The sequence below is a fragment of the Buteo buteo genome, chromosome 1, assembly GCF_964188355.1.
Source record: "Buteo buteo chromosome 1, bButBut1.hap1.1, whole genome shotgun sequence".
NCBI classification, from domain to species: Eukaryota; Metazoa; Chordata; class Aves; order Accipitriformes; family Accipitridae; genus Buteo; species Buteo buteo.
This window is the reverse complement of record NC_134171.1, coordinates 84,759,068-84,779,541: the sequence shown is the minus strand read 5'-3', so window position 1 is coordinate 84,779,541 and position 20,474 is coordinate 84,759,068. Positions and strand designations below refer to the sequence as shown.

Here is a 20,474-nt window from a genome sequence, read left to right as displayed (position 1 = left end):
AAACGGCAAAGTTGTCTTCTGACAGAAATCGAATATTCTTTTGGCCTGGTATCCTAAGACAAAAATAAGCCTTAAAATGTTGCGCACTGTTGTTTCTGGTGGTGTTTGAAGTTGTTGGTCAACAATCTTCCAGTTTGACAGAAGTATGAAAGTATTGAAACTAATAATTTTTTTAACAAGAGGAAATGACGCAAGCTGTCATTTCCACTAAAGAACAGGCATTTCTGTATTGAAAGGAATTTTACATAGGGCTGCTTTATGTTGACTTGCAGCTAGCTGGCTATCAGAAAAAAAAAAAAGCCTACATATACTAACTAGCATGCGTATATGCGTAGCCCTAGACTATACATAACGTGACTAAGATATGGGCAGTGTGGAGAAGAGGAGAGGCATGAGATAGTTGTGGAGAAAGGGGGAGAAACCTCTGGAAAGCTGGGCTTGGCTACTTCAGCTGCTCGTGGTACTTGGCTTGGTTTCTGCTGTGACCATGTCCAGGAGCTCTTGCCACAACCTGACCGGCCTAGTTTTAGCTGGTAGACACCAAGGTAGATCAACATTACCATTAGTTGCCAACTACCCTGGGTCATAATAAAGTAAAGTAAAGTTCTCATAGCAGCTAAGAGATGTGTGTGGGTTTGGGGTGGTTTTGTTGTTTTGGTGTTTGTTGTTGTTTAAGAGGGGAGAGATGTCAATTTAGTCAGTTCCTGTGCTGTAACTAATAGTGCCAGTAGTTCTCTGAGTTTCTCAGTTGCTCTTTCAAATAGGATGAGGGTCATTTACAGGGGCCCGGGCAACACTGAGAGTTAAAGACAGAATTCTTGCCTTCATGGTACCATCTAAAGGTCACAGTCAAGCAGCAGTAAAGAAGGTGATCTAGTTAGCAAAGCACAGATGAGATCTCGGTTCTTGAAGAATCTCACTTCTTGTCAGGAGTTGTTCAGAAATCTCCCAACAGAGCTGACTTGCGAAGTAGAATCCTATTATGAAGAACACAAAAGATAACTGTGAGGCAATCAATAGACATGTCTTAAGCTTATAGAAGCTTTTTATTTTGTCACAGGTATAGTTGTACTTGGGCTAATGTACAATATAAGAGGGATTGTACTTGAATAAGGAAATATTTATCTTGTTGTATATATGATGTCTGTTTCCTTTAGACTGAGAGTAATCATGACACAGCATTGACACTTGCTTGTGCTGGTGGCCACGAAGAGCTAGTACAAACACTGCTAGAGAGAGGAGCTAATATTGAACACAGGGACAAGAAAGGTAGGTATCTCCCTACAGCAGTACAGACTCTCTCTGGTTTTCCAGCGTATCACACTAAATAAATACACCATAAGCATTGTCTTCATGTGAAGTTTTTAGGCTTGCTTTTCTGATGGTTTAACTTGTGTCACTTAAGCTATGAATGTGGACTCTTCAAACATCCTTTTTCGTTTCAGGGTTTACTCCGCTTATTTTGGCTGCTACAGCTGGCCACGTGGGTGTTGTTGAAATTTTACTGGATAATGGAGCTGATATTGAAGCCCAGTCTGAGAGAACCAAGGACACTCCTTTGTCTTTGGCTTGTTCAGGAGGGAGACAAGAGGTGAAGTAAAACTTAAGTCTTCAAAAGCAGTGTATAGATCACACAGTGTCAGTATACTAAAGCAATTTCCCAGAAAAGTTAGAGTAACTTAATTGACTGTTCTGTTTCAGGATGGTGTGTTTTAAAAAGAACGCAGAGAGCTTTATGTTTTCCAAGTTATATATTGCAGTGTGTCCCATACAGATTGCTTTTTTCTCTTCGTAAGCTGGACCGGTGCTGTGCAGATGACCTCATGACTGTAATCATTAGTGGCTCATTATGGGGCTTTTACCAGCATAACTAGATGTAGATATGAAAGTGAATGCAATGAATGTTCTTGTCGCAAAGCTGGAGTTAGACACAGATCAGTTCCATATAAGAGTCAAGAGGGTTTTCTAATGGATTCTGTGTACGCCGTAGGATATCGCAGTACTGCAGATGACTCCGGTGTCTCTGACTAAAAACGTGAAAAAACAGTTTTCAAATGATTGATCAAAAGTAAACGTAGGCGATGTTTTTTTGAATGTTATGTGAAATACTGTATTCTGTGATTTAATTACGAAATCTGCATTTTGATTTTTTTTCTAATGGTTGTTACAAAGTTTAAGTGTATAATTCTGTTAATGCTTCTACTATTTGGATTGCAAAAGCCGCAGTGGAAGCTGTATGATCTGGTGCAGGATCACCTTCCTCTGTGGCCATCTGGAAATTAATGAGGTTGGAGATACCTCTCCTGCTTCTGCAGATTGTCTTAACAGTGATAGCGGGGCATTTAAAAGGGGATTACTTCGCTAGACAAAATCTTACTGAAAACCTGTAGCTATTCTGGCCTGGTTTTAGTGCCATGTGGAAGATTTCAGGCATTGTGGAGGATTAGCTGCAATGACAATCATACGCTCTCTGGGGAAGGGCAAGGCCTGCTTTTTAGTCAGTCTGTCATAGCAGCCTTTGTGGCCAGCAACCTCATGCAGCAAATGTGAATTTACGCTTACTTTTTTAGGGATCTGATTGATCTGTGTTTCTCAAACAGTATTTCTTGGAGGAATGCATCCTGTTTTCTTTCACGTTTTTTGATAAAGAAGATGGGAGAACGCTGGGCTTCGGGCAGTAGAGATGATGTCGGATGCCCTCCCGCCCCAATTTTTGTATTTGGCAGTATGTTTGTCCTGTGATTTCACGGAAAAATACTGTGCTTTTAAAGCCCTTGGCTTCAGTTGTGTGGGTCTTTTCTAAACATGTTTTATGTTTAAAAGCTGAAAGTGCAAAATTGAACATTGCACTGAAGATGACACAGTGGGTTTTCACCTCAGTGTTCATTTTGATTTTACGTAGCCAGACAGTTTAGTTGCTTGTCAAGTCTTCTGCAGAAACTTCATTGCAGAATGTAAGCTTCATGTAGAATGTGGGAAGCTGTGAATTGTTTGGGTTGTAAATGAATCTGTAAGGAAGGAATAATGTAAGAACTCTTTGTGGTTTTTTTGTTAATGTACAGACAAAACCAGCAAGGGATGCAAATGTTAATTTTTCGGATGTCTCTTGCATGAGATTTCTCTGTACAAGCTGTACACCATTCAATGTAGTGGTGTAAACAGATAAGACAAAAGCACGCAACTGCTTCCTTGTTTGCTCCGCAGCTTTGGTTTGAGGATGAGTTTTGAACTTGGTAGTGAACTGAGCATTAAAATGGGAGAGGGCAAAACCCAAGACTACCTTGTATACCGTATTCAAAATGAATCTGTTTTTGACAGTCTTTAAAGACAGCTGAAATAATCATAAGAAGATCTCAATTTTTTCTCGCTATGTTACACAATTTGGTATGAATGGTTTAAGCATGCTAATGCGTGATCGTGATTGATTTTTAAAGGCGGTTTTACAGTGGCTTTGGGAACATAGTTGCAGCCTCATCTGTTCAGGGAGGCGAGGATTATACGGAAGCAACTGAGTAAAAGTGCTTTCTTACTGTTGGAAGATGTCAACGGTACATTTAGGCTTCAAAAACATTTGCCCTGGATAGATTTGCAAGTTCGGGAGAAAACCAGATGTTATTTCTTAAAACACTGCAGGTGGTGGAGTTGCTGCTAGCTCGAGGGGCAAACAAAGAGCACAGGAATGTTTCTGATTACACACCTTTAAGCCTCGCCGCTTCTGGTGGCTACGTGAACATTATCAAGATACTGCTAAATGCTGGGGCAGAAATAAATTCCAGGCAAGTTCCCTTTTCACCCCTTCTCTCACGGTTTCTGTAGTTATTACCCTCTCCAGAAGAATTTCTTGACAACTTGACAGCTATGTGGAGCAAAATCTTACTATTCTTAACGTGATCACAACCAATATATTGTTTAGTTTCTAGTAGACTTCTTTCCTCTTAAGTTAGAAACGAAAGGTTTTGACTGTGCTTTTCTAATGCTCTTTTAACTTCTCTCTCTATGTATTTTTTAAAATTCTTTCCTGTATCATATGATCAGTCATCTTGTGCCAAAGACAGAAATCTTTCCTCTTCCTCTGGTTGGCCTGCTGGATTGAAATTAGTTCTGGGTTATGCGAAGAAAGTGTGTGTGTGTGTGATTTCGTTCTTTTCCCTGTGTAGTTAAATGACAGCTTTTTCTGTGTGTGTATGCCTGTAAGTAGTGCTTTTGCATCCATTGGGAGGTAGAAGATAGCTCAGCTGTGCGCTGCACAAGTCAAATGAAAGGTCCAAGCAAAGTTAGGCTCCTCATAAGAGATGCCTTTAAATTTACAGCAGTTAAAAGGTAACACACACAGTATCTCTTCAGTAGAAATATTTGTCCTAAGCAATGCTACTGTGGAGAACCTCTTGTAGTTTCAGTAATAGTTGCTCTGTAGCTGATTTTTCAGTCTTGGGTAAGTACTCTGCCTTCACTAGTTTTGTTAAAGTCATTTCAGAAACATGATTATGATTTAAAGAGTCTTTTGGTTTTTCTTTTTTCTCTTTCAGAACTGGTAGCAAATTGGGCATTTCTCCCTTAATGTTGGCAGCCATGAATGGGCACACTGCTGCTGTCAAGCTATTACTGGACATGGGCTCTGATATAAATGCCCAGATAGAGACCAACAGGAATACAGCACTGACTCTGGCTTGTTTCCAAGGCAGAACTGAAGTGGTTAGCCTGCTGCTTGATAGAAAAGCTAATGTGGAACACAGAGCTAAGGTAAGGAGCAAACAGCTGAGTAAGTCTCCAGAAAGAGATGCTTGTAAGTCATCACTTTGCTGTGGTTATCTGATTTTATTGTCTTTTGTACAAGTTAACTTCTGTAGTTCAGTTAACTGAACTGAACCATGTCTTGTAAAGAAAAATAACGGCTGTACTTAAGGGCTAGTGTTTTGGTTGTTACACAATTAATCAAAAATAAGTGTTTCTTCTGAAGCCTTAATATATCTTCAGGTGCTTACAACCCTAAGAATAGTCATCCATTAACTTAATAAAAGTAGAAGGTTGTAATGTATTCAGAAATAGCTAGAATCTTGGCATAAGTATGCTCATGGTGAAATCTGTTTTGTCTGGCCAGCTGCATATGTCCACAGTGGAGATGCAGAATTGAAAGGGGGTATGTGTGCTTGAGAGTCCGTCAGTTGACCCCAACTCTTTCAATAGGAGGAAAGGCTGTTCACTAGAAAAATGACTAGAATGTTGGGGGGAAGCGGGGAAGAGACCTCCTACAAATGTGGCATTTCGTTGTCCTTTTCCACTGTACTTAATGGTTGCCACAGAGGAGCTCAAAAGGACCTGCACTGTACTGATTGCTGCTAGGTATTTATAGGTCCCCTTGACCTAGCCAGGTGCTTCCTGGATGTTGCTATGTAGGCTCTCCTAATGAAGGTAGTAAATGTGATTTGCATCATCTGTATAATAAAATGGGCACTTTATGGGACTTAATGCTGATGATGGTCATCTGTTCAAGGTTGGTTGGGTTAGTTTTGAGAAACCGACAGCAGTGGGCTTTGAGTCGTGCTTAGCACTGCACAGCAGCAGAGTGCCACCGTGCTGCCGGTGGAAGCTCTTCTCAAGTCACCTGAAAATGAGCTCACCTTCAAAATGTTGCTAATTTGTTATGAAATTGGCCAGGTAACAATTGGAATCCATACATCAGAACTAGAAATATATTGCTGGAAGTTGAAATAAATCCTGGCTCCCAAGTAAACTCTCCCACCCCCAACTAATTGCTTATGTTTCCTGCTCGCTTGTCTTAGACTGGTCTCACACCATTAATGGAAGCAGCTTCTGGTGGATATGCAGAAGTGGGCAGAGTTCTGCTGGACAAAGGTGCAGATGTAAATGCTCCTCCAGTACCTTCTTCAAGAGATACAGCTTTAACCATTGCAGCAGACAAAGGGCACTACAAATTCTGCGAGCTTCTCATTAGCAGGTACTGTATTTGCAAGTGTGGCGGGTTAACCCTGGCTGGATGCCAGGTGCCCACCAAAGCTGTTCTATCACTGCCCCCATCTCAGCTGGACAGGGGAGAGAAAAAATAACAAAGGGCTTGTGGCTAGAGATAAGGACAGAGAGAGATCGCTCAACCAATTACCATCATGGGCAAAACAGACTCAGCTTGGGGAAAATTAATTCAATTTATTACCAATCAACCAGAGTAGGGTAATGAGAAATAAAACCAAATCTCAAAACTTCTTCTCTCCACCCTACCCTTCTTCCTGGGCACAACTTCACTCCCGCATCCTGTACCTACCCCCCACAGCGGCGCAGGGGGATGGGGAATGGGGGTTACGGTCAGTTCATCACACGTTATTTCTGCTGCTTCATCCTCCTCAGGGGGAGCACTCATCACACGCTTCCCCTGCTCCAGCGTGGGGTCCCTCCCACGGGAGACAGTCCTTCACAAACTCCATCATGGGTCCTTCCCACGGGTTGCAGCTCTTGACGAACTGCTCCGGCGTGGGTCCCTTCCACGGGCTGCAGTCCTTCAGGAGCATGCTGCTCCAGCGTGGGTCCCCCACGGGGTCACAAGTCCTGCCAGAAAACCTGCTCCACGGGCTCCTCTCTCCACAGATCCGCTGGTCCTGCCAGGAGCCTGCTCCAGCGTGGGTTTCCTACGGGGTCACAGCCTCCTTCAGGAACCCACCTGCTCCGGCGTGGGGTCCTCTCCCCCTGGGCTGCACGTTGATATCTGCTCCACCGTGGAAGTCCCTGGGCTCCAGGGGGACAGCCTGCCTCACCAGGGTCTTCCTCACGGGCTGCAGGGGAATCTCTGCTCCGGCGCCTGGAGCATCTCCTCCCCCTCCTTTTTCACTGACCTTGGCGTCTGCAGGGTTGTTTCTCTTACACATTCTCTCACTCCTCTCTCTGGCTGCCGTTTCTGTGCCCCCCCCCCCCCCAACTTATTTTTCCTTCTTAAAAATGTTATCACAGAGGCGCTACCATTATCACTCATCGGCTCGGCCTTGGCTGGCGGCGGGTCCGTCTCAGAGCCGGCTGGTATTGGTTCTGTCGGACACAGGGGAAGCTTCCAGCAGCTTCTTACAGAAGCTGCCTCTGTAACCACCACCACCCCCCCACCACCCCCCCACTACCAAAACCTTGCCACACAAACCCAATACAGCAAGTGTGCTGCTTGAAGAAAAATATCTTGAATATAGCTTTACTTAGACTAATCTTTCCTAATCTACAATAAGATTTCCCAATATACGCTACAGGGTAGGAAATGGGAAAGGGTCTGTGTCTGTCAACCTTTGATATGTATTTTTATTTATCAAAACTGAAGTTCTCGTTGGTGTTCAAGTGCCTGCTTTTGCCCAAATGGACTAACTCAAGTTTTTCCTGTCTCACTGAATCATGAATGTTGGAAATAAACAAACAATTTCTTGTACAGTTTACATATGCAGTACTCATAATCATGACACACAGCCATTTTAGATGGTCAAGTCCTTCACCAACAGAAGATGCTCCCTACTCATACATCTTGATTTAATTTTTGGGTTTTTTTAGATTGATCGTGATGCACATTCAGTGTAATTACGTTTCCTGGGTAGCTTTTGAATATGTCATTTTCAAAGTAGTCGCGCTGGTTGTTGGCTTGCACTTGCAATGTCGTAAGTTGTTCTGAGTAAGCTTATGAAGAATACAGTGTATTGATGGATGGGAGTTAACGAAGCAATTGGTGAAGCTTCAGAGAAAGCTGACAAACAGCATGATTAGAGTATTAAAGTTGTCTTTAGGCTGAGTTGAGGCTCTTGACATCATCAGAATAAACAAAAATGTAATTTTGGAAGCTGAAGCACTCTACGAATGCATATGTTTGATGTAAAAATGAGTATTGAATTTTAACCTATTGTTCTTGTGTTGCATGTCCAGTTTGCCAGTCCAGGTGATACACGAAACAAAAATCGGGTTCAGAGTTTTGATTGAATGTGTTTGTTTTTGTAGAGGAGCTCACATTGACGTGCGTAACAAGAAGGGGAATACTCCGCTGTGGCTGGCAGCAAATGGAGGGCACCTAGATGTTGTCCAACTGCTAGTTCAAGCTGGAGCTGATGTGGATGCTGCTGATAACAGGAAAATAACTCCTCTTATGGCAGCCTTTCGAAAGGTAGAATATGAAGTTCAGCTTTGGTCTTAGTTAGTATTGTCTTGATCATCCCTACACAGTTGTTATAAAGAGAAGATAGCTGACAAACTACGTATTTAAAAATGTCAACTAATTTTAATACTTGGCATTCAATCTTTAAAAATAGGTATGTGTGTCACCTGTATAATATCTGTGTTAAATTCTAGTTAAAATTTGCTTTATAGGCATTTAACTGAGGCTGGTTCTCGTGGGTATGAGAGGTGAAAATTGCAGTGTGTTTGTGCAGAGAGGGGGAATACGTGATAGAACTGGGGGGAACTGGGGTTGGTTTCTTATGCAAGAGAGGATGAGCGCTTTTGCCAAAAAAAGTCAAGTTTATCCTAATTTGACTCTAGAGAGAATTGTTGTTAGAAAGGGAGTGTAGTTCAAATGCTGTAGTACTTCAAAAATTGCAAATGACTGTAGGAGCCTGCAACTGTTAAGTTGCCAGCTGGGCATTTGAAAGCTACCACAATAAAAGGTAGAAATATGTGAAAGTATGGCTGGAGTAAGGGCAACTTGACAACAGGTACTGTAATTGCTTGCCTTCTCTTCCCATAAATGTGAAGAAACATCCCTCACAAACATCAACTCAGGAGGTGATAAAGATTTAAAAAAAAAAAAAAAGTAGTTAAGTGCTGAGAGCGTGCTTTAAAGGAGTTGAAAATAAATATTTTGCAATGAGTGCTTGGACTAAAGTGTTTTTTAGCAAACAACCAGAAGCAGCTGGCCTGATACAAAATGTTGTCCTTGAAATTTCTTTTTCAGGGTCATGTGAAAGTGGTGCGCTACCTAGTGAAAGAAGTAAACCAGTTTCCATCAGACTCGGAATGCATGAGATACATAGCAACAATTACTGATAAGGTAAGATTGTAAGAAAGAAAATATTTGAGAAGGAATAAAGCTGTACCTCAGCTTTAGAGTCCATGCTATGAATAGTCTTTAGCTTCTTGGCACACCAGATTTCAAGCAAATGATAAGTCCCAATGGAATTTTTCAGAAAAAACGTTGCAAAAAATGGGAACACGCGGCCACAGTAACTTTGTGCGCCCTAGTGCTGTGAGAACGGTAGTAAATGTGGTGTTATTTATTATCCATGCTTATTTTCAAGTGTTCTCCCAGTCACTACCTCACTCTGCTCTACATTCCTCCCTGTTGAGCAAGTTTGTACTGAATTTATGACGGCTTTTGCAGCGGGGTGGAGGTAACAGAATGAACTTCTGCTAGGAGTATGTGTGAGCTTAAGTACAAAGATTCACAAACTTGTAAAAAAAAGTTTGTACTGGAAAGAAGATAGAAAATATAATTGACAGTAAGGTGGTTTCTTGTAGCCTGTTAAGTGGACTGCTGCTCTTCCCTGTGGAGCTTCAGTTTTATTTGGTTTATCTTCAGTCCAGAATAACAGGGCAAAAACTATTTCATAGTATGAAAAATGAGAATAGCAACTGGTGCAGAAATATGGCCATAATGCTTCTAACTCCTCGCTGATCCCCTGCACTGCAGTTAAGTTTAAATCAGTATGTGTTTTATTGCCAGTGGCTATGACCACTGTCCGTTTCCATGATACTAGACACCTTATAAATTTAAACATTTTTACTGCTATGAAGCCAATATAGGTTTGAGTAGTACTGTAATACTTAGGTATTTCCCAAGTGTCTTCAAAAAACCCCCCAAAAAACAAACAAAAAAAAAGGCAGCCTTGCTTTATGATATTTTTATTTCTGCAGTTGCTTCACCTTTCAGACACCATTCGCCTTTTATTTCATAAACTTGTTAGGTCTTGATAATGGGCATAGGTTATGAACTGTCTTTGTACTGTTTATAGCACACCGAGACATAGGTTATTGATTTCCAGTCACAGGTGTGATGAGCATATCAGTTTGCAGCGTTGGACATGAAACGGAGCTTACTGGAGGGAATTTAAAGTTTTCCCTTTTAAAAAATCTCCTGTGCAAGTAATGCAATAGTTACTAAATTACAAGTGTAAGCTTGTGCTCATATATTCAAACACATGCAGTGTTACTTTTTCAAACAGAGAGTTGATGTACTTTATCATTTTAGGAGATGCTGAAGAAGTGCCACCTCTGTATGGAATCAATTGTTCAAGCCAAAGATAGACAGGCTGCTGAAGCCAACAAAAACGCAAGCATTCTTTTAGAGGAACTGGACTTGGAGAAGGCAAGTTGAAAGAGTTTGGAGCTCTGAATATTGGATAAAATTCCAATTTCACATTCCTTCAAGATTGTAAGATAGGTGAAAGTATGTATTAGAATAAAGTAGTATGTGTAATTACCATAGTTGGAGTGTCTAGAGCTGAGCATCTTGTTGTTCAGGTAATCTTTGAGCTTTTGACTATGATTCAGAGAAATTGGATCAAGAAACTCCGATATAACTGTTTCCTCTGGAATAAAATTGTACCAAAAGAAGGATTTCTGAGTATAATTTTTTGTCAAATGCATGATAGATGGGCATTTTCCAGTCACATTGGTATGGATTTTAGTTCTAAAACATGTTTTTTGTCTTAGAGATTAACAAAAAATGTACTAATTATGTTACTAGGGACCATAGCACTGTAGTAGAAATCTAATGGAAGAATCAGAGTATAGTGTCAGGTGAGCGCACGCTTTATATTCAAGCTAGCTGAAACCATGTTCTAATCTTTGAAAGGGAGATGGTGTTGTTTGGATTGTACTGCTGAGACACACAAGGTTACACAAAGATTCCTGAAAGTGCGTCTTGGGAAACTCTGACTTAAGTTTGTATGGTGTCTGTCCTCTGTTTCTTCACTAACCGTCTTAACATGAATGAACCATCTGTTTGGACGAAGTAAATACGGAAAAATAAGGATCATAGAGAATTTGGCTTCTGTTTGTCAAATATGTTAGTCTAGTATGCAAGTTCAGCTTCCTAGGAAAAAGAAAACATATGCATTTCTTGAAGTGCACGGGACGTCTTGTAACACTGTTCCGTGTGCTTGACTTCTAGCTAAGGGAAGAAAGCAGGAGACTAGCTTTGGCTGCCAAAAGAGAGAAAAGAAAGGAGAAAAGGAGGAAGAAAAAAGAAGAACAAAGACGAAAACTAGAAGAAATAGAAGCAAAAAATAAAGAGAATTTTGAACTTCAAGCTGCTCAGGAGAAAGAGAAGCTAAAAGCTGAAGGTGACTTAAAATATTTGCCTTATTTTTGAAACACAACCTTGATTTTATTCCCAGTATTGAAAATTACTTTTCTGGTCAAAACTCGAATACAAGCTTTCTTATGACTTGCTGAGCTTTCTTTTTGTTTACCTTTTCTGTTAAGCCCATAGATTAGCATGATGGCTTTTTTGGTGTCTTGCTGTGCAAAGGAACTGCTGCCAGCACCTTCAGTGAGAGTTATGGGTTAACTTTACCATGGGGATGGTGTTGGCTTGGGTTTTTTTTCTTCCAGGTCCCAATGCTTAAAACCAGGTCAATTTTTTTTTTTTTTTTTTTTTTTTTTAGCTCGCAAACAGAATGATAATAATGATTAGCTGAAAAAACTGGCAGTATGTAAATTCCAAACATGTATCATTCTCTTATTACCCATCAAAACCTGGCTCTTTTGTATCTTATGGCAATGAGTTTCACGTGGTGTACTGAGAAATCGTTTTCACTGATTGTTTCCTTGCTCTGATATGCTGGAAGAAAGGGAAGACATGTGACAACTTTATGTTGCTTCATATACTTATTTATGTCTCCTAATTGTTTGTGTCTGTCTTCCCATGCCTGAATTCAATTTCACATTTGTTAAATTGTTACTGCATTTGTTCCAAGACAAGAATGACATTCTGCATGAGTTAGCATAAACATGGGGAGAGGCTCCACAGTATGACATAAATAATAGTTTTAAGATGTGCACACAAGCTTCGTTAAGCCAGCTACATTAGTACTGTTTTTTTGCTCTTCCATCAGATGATCCAGAGGTCCCTATGGAGCCTCCTAGTGCTACCACTACAACTACCATAGGTATATCTGCAACTTGGACAACGTTAGCGGGTTCCCATGGGAAGAGGAATAATACCATCACCACAACAAGCTCCAAAAGGAAAAACAGGAAAAACAAAGTAACCCCTGATAACGTTCAGATTATATTTGATGATCAACTCCCAATTTCCTATAGCCAACCAGAAAAAGTTAATGGTGAATCTAAGAGCAGCAGTACTAGTGAAAGTGGTGATAGTGACAATATGAGGATTTCCAGCTGTAGCGATGAAAGCAGCAATAGCAACAGCAGCCACAAAAGTGACAATCATTCTTCCACAGCTGTTACTAACACACAGAGCAACAAAAAGCAACCATCGGTTCTTGTCACTTGTCCAAAGGATGAGAGGAAAGCAGTTACTGGCAAATCATCCATAAAGTAAGTTGCTGTGACCGTGCCTGCCATTTTAAGGTGGTGTTGCCCTACGTGTGAGCGATGCGCCATTGTCTTTGTGAACTTGCATTCTTAAATCAGTTGTTAGGAAGTGGATGAGGCAGTGTGTCCTTGCTCTAGTGGGTATAAGGAGCATAAACACTGTTGCAGTGTGAACTCGGAACTTGGTAGTAGGTTCTGAAGCAAGAAACTTCATAATGGATCTGGAATTAGGGAGTTGTTGGGGAACTTCGAGATGTAAGAATCTCAATTCAAGCAGCTTCTAATAACGTACTGCTTTTGGGCTAAAAAGAGAAAAATGGGTTGGGGGAGCTGGAGAATGGGCAAAATGCATCCTTAGGGTGTTTTGGGTTTTTTTTTTTTTTGAGTGTACAATGACAGCAATTAATTTCTTTTAAAGGTTGTCTGAAGTTATTAGTGAAGTGACGAGTAATTCCTTGTCTACTTGCACAAAATCTGGTCCTTCTCCCCTTTCTTCTCCAAATGGAAAGCTAACCATTGCTAGTCCTAAACGTGGTCAGAAAAGGGAAGAAGGATGGAAGGAAGTTGTGAGAAGGTAAGCAAAATGTTCCCCAACTCTCCCTTGTTGTTGTCCTTTGTCAGAATGTTTTATCTACTGTAGCCCTCTCTGCGGTTACTGAATGACCACCTTCTTAGTGGACCTGGTAGATTTCACAAAAGCACTGCTACACAGTTGCATCACAAATTATAACATGATTTTGACCAACCTACCCACTGGTTCATGCCATGGAAGTGTTTCCCAGTTAATGTTGTTTTGGTTGTTTGGGTTTTTTTGGTTCTGTTTTGTTTTGTTTTGTTTTTTTTATAGATCCAAGAAGGTTTCTGTTCCATCCACTGTAATTTCCAGAGTCATTGGCAGAGGAGGATGTAACATCAATGCGATACGTGAGTGCACGGGAGCACACATAGACATAGACAAACAGAAGGACAAAACTGGAGATAGAATAATAACGATAAGGTAAGCAGGCTGCTTAATTTACTCGTTTCTGTGGGGATTTTTTTCACTGTAGCATGCTGCTCTGTGTAGAAAAATGGAAAGGCTTGACCTCCTTGTCCATTGAAAGATCACTTTGAGACAGTCAGTTCTTTGAGGCAGGGGAGATGAACGGCGTGGGGAAACGGAGAGCAACTGCCAGCTGGTACCATCGCGTTTGTACAAAAGACGACTTTTGAGATAAGGTGGAGCATAAACGTTAGGATTCGGTGTTTAGACTAGCTTAGACATGGCTAAATATGTAGGTGTGTTTAGGGAAGTAAACATTTTAACCATTTGGGTTTTTCAGGAGTTAGAGTTTTCAGTTTCAGCAGCAAGAACATGCCAAGCTCAGTCTTGAGTTTGAGAGTTATTTTTCTGTCTCTGTTACCATGACAGAAGACAGGCTGGATCACGTGTTGGAGGTGCTTCCCTATAAGGTTTGTAAATAAATGCTTTAGATGCACTTTCTCTTTTCCCTTCCATCCTTTTTATAGGGGTGGCACAGAATCAACAAGACAGGCCACGCAGTTGATCAATGCTCTGATTAAGGATCCAGATAAGGAAATTGATGAACTTATTCCAAAGAACCGTTTGAAAAGTTCAGCTGCAAACTCCAAAATAGGGTCATCGACACCTGCCACCACTACAGCTGCTAACAGTTCTCTCGTGGGCATCAAAGTGACCACCGTAGCTGCTTCGTCAACATCTCAGACTGCCTCCGCGCTCACCGTGCCTGCAATTTCTTCAGCATCCACTCACAAAACCATTAAGAACCCAGTGAATAACGTGCGGCCTGGTTTCCAAGTTTCTCTTCCATTAGCATATCCTCCTCCGCAGTTTGCACACGCTTTACTCGCTGCTCAGACTTTCCAGCAAATCCGTCCGCCTCGGTTGCCCATGACACACTTTGGAGGTACTTTCCCACCAGCTCAGTCCACATGGGGTCCGTTTCCTGTTAGGCCGTTGAGCCCTGCAAGAGCTACCAACTCACCGAAACCTCACATGGTGCCTCGCCATAACAGTCAGAACAGCAGCGGTTCTCAGGTGAATTCAGCAAGTTCTTTGACAACTAGTCCAACAGCTACAACAAGTTCAGTGGCTTCTACTGTGCCTGGTTCTTCTGCGAATGGCAGTCCAAGTTCACCTTCAGTCAGAAGACAGCTTTTTGTCACGGTCGTGAAGACATCAAATGCCACAACGACCACAGTGACGACCACGGCAAGTAACACGAGCACAGCGCCTACGAATGCCACGTATCCAATTCCTACTGCCAAAGAACACTACCCTGCATCTTCCCCCTCATCTCCTTCTCCTCCTGCGCAGCCAGCAGGTGTTTCCAGAAGCAGTCCTTCCGACTGCACGGCAAGCTCTCCCAATAAAGGTGCACCTTCGTCTGATCCAGAAGTGGGTAGTCCGCCAGCAGTGGAAACGAACAGCTCGACCAGCAGTAGGCAGTCCAGTTCTGGTACCGGCAGCTCATCTGTGCACCCTGCTCATCAGCAGCCTCCGGGAGCTCCTCTGCAAGAGGCAAGACCCCCTCTTCAGCAGCCTCAGGTTCCTGCACCAGATCCTCGAATGGTTGTGCCTCCAAATTTAGCAGCGACAAGCTCATCCGCTCCTGTGGCAGGTCCAACGAATGCCCCGATGACCTATCCCATGTCTCAGACATCAATGGGGTCTTCTCAGCCTGCAGCGAAGATGGAAACCCCGGCCATCAGACCACCTGTCCATGGAACCGGTAGCGTCCATAAGAATCCAGCTCCTGTGCAAAATTCTTCCGTCGCAGTCCTCAACGTTAATCACATCAAAAGGCCCCACAGCGTTCCTTCTTCAGTGCAGCTTCCTTCTACCTTAAGTACACAAAGTGCTTCTCAGAATTCAGCCCATCCAGCAAACAAGTCTATGGGTAACAATTTCAGTGCTACTTTACCATTTGGGCCCTTTAGTACGTTGTTTGAAAACAGTCCTACGTCTGCTCATGCCTTCTGGGGTGGTTCCGTCGTTTCATCTCAGACAACACCAGAATCTATGCTATCAGGAAAGTCTTCATTTTTGCCAAATTCAGATCCTTTACATCAGTCTGATACTTCCAAAGCCCCAGGTTTTAGGCCACCGTTACAGAGGCCAGCTCCAAGTCCCTCAGGTAAGTGTGTGGTTTTACGCTCGGTACATTAATAATATACTTAAATAATAACTCCTGCATGTTTTTATTTTGAACATGTAATACTGTCTGCCTCGGCTTTTGTGGTGATTTGTAGTAAATCACTGTGCCCTGCAACAAAAGGGTGCTGTAATATAGTTTGTTGTTGTTTCTGTAAGCAAAATTGAGTTCATCTTCCTTTTAAGTGCCACCTGTCAAATCTAATAACTATTTTGCAGCTGATGAACTTGATAAAAGTCGAGCTGAGGCATTTTTTCTGCCATTCCAATCTACTCTTCTGTGATAGCCGAGATAACAAAACACCTCACTGTTGTTTCCGCTTCCCTTCCCTACCACCAGCTAATAAGTATTCTAGTTTGTGACAACTTGCTGCTTGTCCTGAGGCTGCAGAAAAATATGCAGCGTCTTGAAAGTGTTAGGATGATAAAAAAATTTGTTTGTATTAAGAGGTGTGTTCTCTTAACTATTAAATTCAATCAAAAACCTTAATTGCATTGACTTCCTGAGTTTTGTAGCGAGACGTTTAGCATTCTGCACAGAGATCAAGGGGTTGTCACAGAACTTGTTCTATAGCTTCCAGAACATACTCACACAGTTTGTGCTTTCTGTGCCTGTTTTAGTAGGACTTGCGAGTTGTTCTTTATGTAGCTTTTGGTTATGAATCAAGAGATGTAGGAGCTAGGTTTTTCATATTTTGTGAGTATTGTGGCGTTGAGTAGCTTTTGAGGTGCTCTCTGTGAATTTTGTCAAATCAACATACTCTTAGCATTTTGAGTTCGGCACACTCGTACACTGTCTATCACTTGAGTACGCCAGTCAGTTCCTGAGTGAAAGCAGTGCTTTAACCACAGTCCTGCTCTTATTTCAGCAGTTTCCCTTTTGGAAGGCTGCAGGCACATCAGGTTAAGTTGGAGGTGTCTATTATAGAGTCAGGAAGCGTTACGTTAGTTCAGGGAAAAGTAGCCCCTGAGAGCCTGCAGAATTTGACAAAAAAAATCGAGGTTGGATCTTGATAATGATTGATGCAGAGGAGGCAGGTGCTGTGCTGCTTAGTTCTTCTGCCTGTCACTGGTGAAGGGATTTTTTTTTTTTTTTTTCTCCTAACTAAAACTACAAATTTAAATCTTTTGTCACACGCTTTCCAAGTAGGAGAAAGATGCAAGTGCCACAGCAGTTGCATGGTAACAAGCTTCTTTCATATATGTTTTGAAACCTAAAATACAAAGATTTTATTTTTCCCTTTCTTCATTGAGGACAATATTAAGGGGGTAGTAATTCTTGTATTTTGAATACCTTGGCCGATTGGTGCCACCTGGTCTTAATAAAATATCATTTTCCTAAGCAAGTGAAAACGTATCCCGGGATTGGGATAAAAAACACTTCAGTGTTGATCATGGTGTATGTAGACATCATTCTGTAAAATAAAAAAATAATGGAGAAAGTCTTCAACTCTTTAGTATTAGTTCCACTGTTCTTGGTATGAAGTCATACTTTGTAAACACAGGAATTTAAATTACGGGTTAATAAAATGCTCAGTTACTTTTCTGATGTCCAGTTATATCAGAACATTTGTTATATTCCCTTAATTTCTTTGCTTTCAGGGTTATCTGCATCATAACATAAGAATCATTTTTCATTTATATATACAGCACAACTGTCACACACTGTCAATACTTGCAGAGTATGAAGGTTAAGGCTCCCTGTTCTCTTTGGAAAATAGTAAACCCCCCCCCCCCCCAGTTAATTGGACAAATATTTGCCTTCCTTCTTTATTATTTCCATGATATGGGTGACCTCTTCACAGAGATCTTGGAGTGCTGGGCCTCACTTGTGCCAATTTCTCTCATAGGTATTGTCAGTATGGATTCACCCTATGCTTCTGTAACACCTTCTTCTACACACCTGGGTAATTTTGCCTCAAACCTTTCGGGAGGTCAAATATACGCGCCTGGGACACCTCTTGGCGGAGCACCTGCAGCTGCTAATTTTAACAGACAGCATTTTTCCCCACTTAGTTTATTGCCTCCGTGTTCATCAGCATCAAACGGTGAGTTACAGTCAGCGGGAAACTAGTTGATAAGCTATTGTACAAATAAAGTGGCCTCATGCATGGCCTGTTTTAGGTAGGCTTTTCTAGTTGTGTTGATTTTTAAATTGAGGTTTTCAGATATGTTTTAAGCCCTTATGCAGTCTCGGATTTTGAGATAAAATTTTCTTGTGCAAGTTCTGATCTCTAGTGTGGTTTTTTTAGTAGCCAAGGTCATGCTATTGCAGAGTTCCTTATTCTTGCTGCAGTTAACTTTGGCCTGTTAACGTATATGACATTCTTTTAGTCATCTTGCAAAGAAGAGGTTGATTCTTTGGTTTGCGAAGGTAATATTCCAAGCGTGAGTTGTGTAAACCTCATAATGATGTTTTACTAAGGCTCGCTCGACAGTGGTGATTGCTTAGTTTTTCTGATATTCTTAGAACTGTGTAATGTATTCCAGGAGAAAATACTAGGGCAAGTTCTGGTACCTTCCTCCGTGTTTGGCCCCTGCAGTTTTGGCTATGCAGTGGAGTTTTTTGGACAGAAGACAAATGAACTGTTGAGTGCTGGCTCAGTCAGGGAACAGTTAGTCTGTTTTACTGGCAAAAATAATGACAAACCAAACCCACAAAAACCCAAAAACCAAAAAACCCACAGACAACAAGCCGGGATTAAAAAAAAAACAACCACCAAAAACCAACGAAGAAGAAACAAACCCAACCCAACAACAACATGGGTTTATTTCAGCTATGCTTTTGGATATAATCCTCAAATCCTCTATTGCTGATGAAGAGTAATGCTTAGTTAAGATTTTGAACCGTCTGTTGTCATCGGTTGTGGTGTATGTCCGGTAGCTGAGCTGACAGGGCATGATAATCATTTTATGTAAGAGACTAAATCAACGGTGAATGTCTCTCTGATCTGAAAGTAAAAGCGTTACAATTATCCCGAAGTGCTTGCTGTATGAATCTGGCATTAACAAACTACGCACTTCCACTTGTTTGATGTCTGGCTTGACATTAAAGGATAGGTTTGTGGTGACTTGACAGCATCTGGCTGCCTTTACAAAGTGCTCTCGTTGCTCTTCTTGCAGAATCTCCTGCTCAGTCGGTGTCTTCTGGCGTAAGAGCACCATCTCCCACCCCTTCAGCAGTGTCCTTGGGATCAGAAAAACCCAGTAATGTTTCTCAGGACAGAAAAGTTCCTGTTCCGATTGGGACTGAACGGTCTGCACGTATTAGACAAACTGGAACGTCTACTCCATCTGTTATTGGGAGCAACTTAGCTGCTCCAGTGGGACATAGTGGGATCTGGTCCTTCGAAGGTATAGGTGGCAATCAAGGTACGTAGATGTCTCTGCGCGTGCTTGCAAGTGACTGCAATATTGTGTTTTCCTATCTTGCCTTTGGAGCTGAAGGACGATGCAGAAGTGAGTGCCTCAAAATGTAGGAGTGCTCTTTCCAAAGGAGCTGGAGCAGGGACTTCTGTTTGCCCTCCTATCCACTTAATTGTGTTTTAACAAGGTCTCAGAAAACCTCAGGGGTTCTGAAACACCCTGGCTGTGAAAATTTGTTACTCGAAGCAGGAAGTAATGGGGAAAATAAAACCACAGGGTTTACGGGGATGAACTGAATGAGGATCACTGGATTTAGGAAGAGGAGAAATGAAGATGTCTCAAGATAACTGTGTATTTTCTTTCTGTAGATAAACAGATTATTTTGTACAATAGGACTTAAATATTAGCTTAAATTTGTAGCCAAGATCGAGCTTTTTGTGCTGAGGATCATGCAGTTTATGTTCTTATGAATTGGTAGCATTCCACGTTTGAGTTTTCTTTGTTCCTTGCAGTCATGCATTTTACTAATGCAAGGCTCTTGGCTCTCCTGTAGTCGCACAGAATTCAGTATTTCAGAATTCATTGAAAACTTAAGTTACTAATGGGACAGCTTTTCTCAGCAAACTCTTCAGGAGTCTTGGATGCAATTTATAGGAGACTGCTGAATTTTTTTTACATTGTCTTTTGGGGGGGGTGGGTTGGTTGGTTGGTTTAGGGGTTTTTTGTTGTTGTTGCTTGGGATGAGGGGGACAGAAAATGAGACCATGTTGGATGGGACCTCTGGAGGTCATGTCAGCCTCCTGCACAAAATGGGATTTGCTGTGAGGTCAGACCGGGTTGCTCAGGGCTTTATCCAATCTGATCTTGAAAACCTCTGAGGATGGAAACTGCTCAGCCTCTCTGAACAACCTGTTCCACTGCTGGACTGAGGAGTCCAAAGAGCTTAAGGTTTTAATAGACTTGACTGTGCACATGCTTTGCATGTATACTGTCCCGGGTTTTTTTTGCCCAAATACAAAATAGATAGGATATACCCAAACCATTTTGTACTTCACTAGTGGTCTTTTCCCCATCTGTGTAGTGAGAGGCTATTCATCATTAAGGCTTTAGAAACAGAATATTTTTATTTGCATTGTCTAGGTGTGAAACTTGCCCTTTATGTCTGTCTTGGCTTTTGGAATGCTGCTTTCTTTCTACTTTGTTCAGTTACTTGAACATTTTGATTTTCAGTTCAGAATAGGATTGGCTCTTCTCCTGTTGAATATTAGGATGGCTTCGGAAATGTTATCTGTATGCCGTCTCCACCCCTACAAATATAATTTGCTTATGTTTTGGGTTTGGAGTTTTTTTTGTTTGGTTTTTCTGTGTTTGGGTTTGTGGGTTTTTTTTTTGTTTTTTTTTTTTT

At 41.6% G+C, this 20,474-nt stretch overlaps 1 protein-coding gene across 6 annotated transcripts in view; it reads left to right on the top strand.

Annotated features, from left to right (window-relative positions):
• ANKRD17 (ankyrin repeat domain 17) overlaps positions 1 to 20,474 on the top strand; it is a 96,631-nt gene that overhangs the window by 72,653 nt on the left and 3,504 nt on the right. For all 6 annotated transcript variants that reach the window (XM_075039386.1, XM_075039379.1, XM_075039362.1 and 3 more), the window contains 15 exons: positions 1,158 to 1,269; positions 1,446 to 1,591; positions 3,634 to 3,776; positions 4,527 to 4,740; positions 5,781 to 5,956; positions 7,972 to 8,134; positions 8,921 to 9,016; positions 10,214 to 10,330; positions 11,138 to 11,309; positions 12,084 to 12,531; positions 12,947 to 13,102; positions 13,376 to 13,525; positions 14,038 to 15,686; positions 17,554 to 17,751; positions 18,827 to 19,075. In XM_075039386.1, the coding sequence (XP_074895487.1) occupies positions 1,158 to 1,269; positions 1,446 to 1,591; positions 3,634 to 3,776; positions 4,527 to 4,740; positions 5,781 to 5,956; positions 7,972 to 8,134; positions 8,921 to 9,016; positions 10,214 to 10,330; positions 11,138 to 11,309; positions 12,084 to 12,531; positions 12,947 to 13,102; positions 13,376 to 13,525; positions 14,038 to 15,686; positions 17,554 to 17,751; positions 18,827 to 19,075 (4,189 nt within the window). The remainder of the gene's footprint in view (positions 1 to 1,157; positions 1,270 to 1,445; positions 1,592 to 3,633; positions 3,777 to 4,526; positions 4,741 to 5,780; positions 5,957 to 7,971; positions 8,135 to 8,920; positions 9,017 to 10,213; positions 10,331 to 11,137; positions 11,310 to 12,083; positions 12,532 to 12,946; positions 13,103 to 13,375; positions 13,526 to 14,037; positions 15,687 to 17,553; positions 17,752 to 18,826; positions 19,076 to 20,474) is intronic.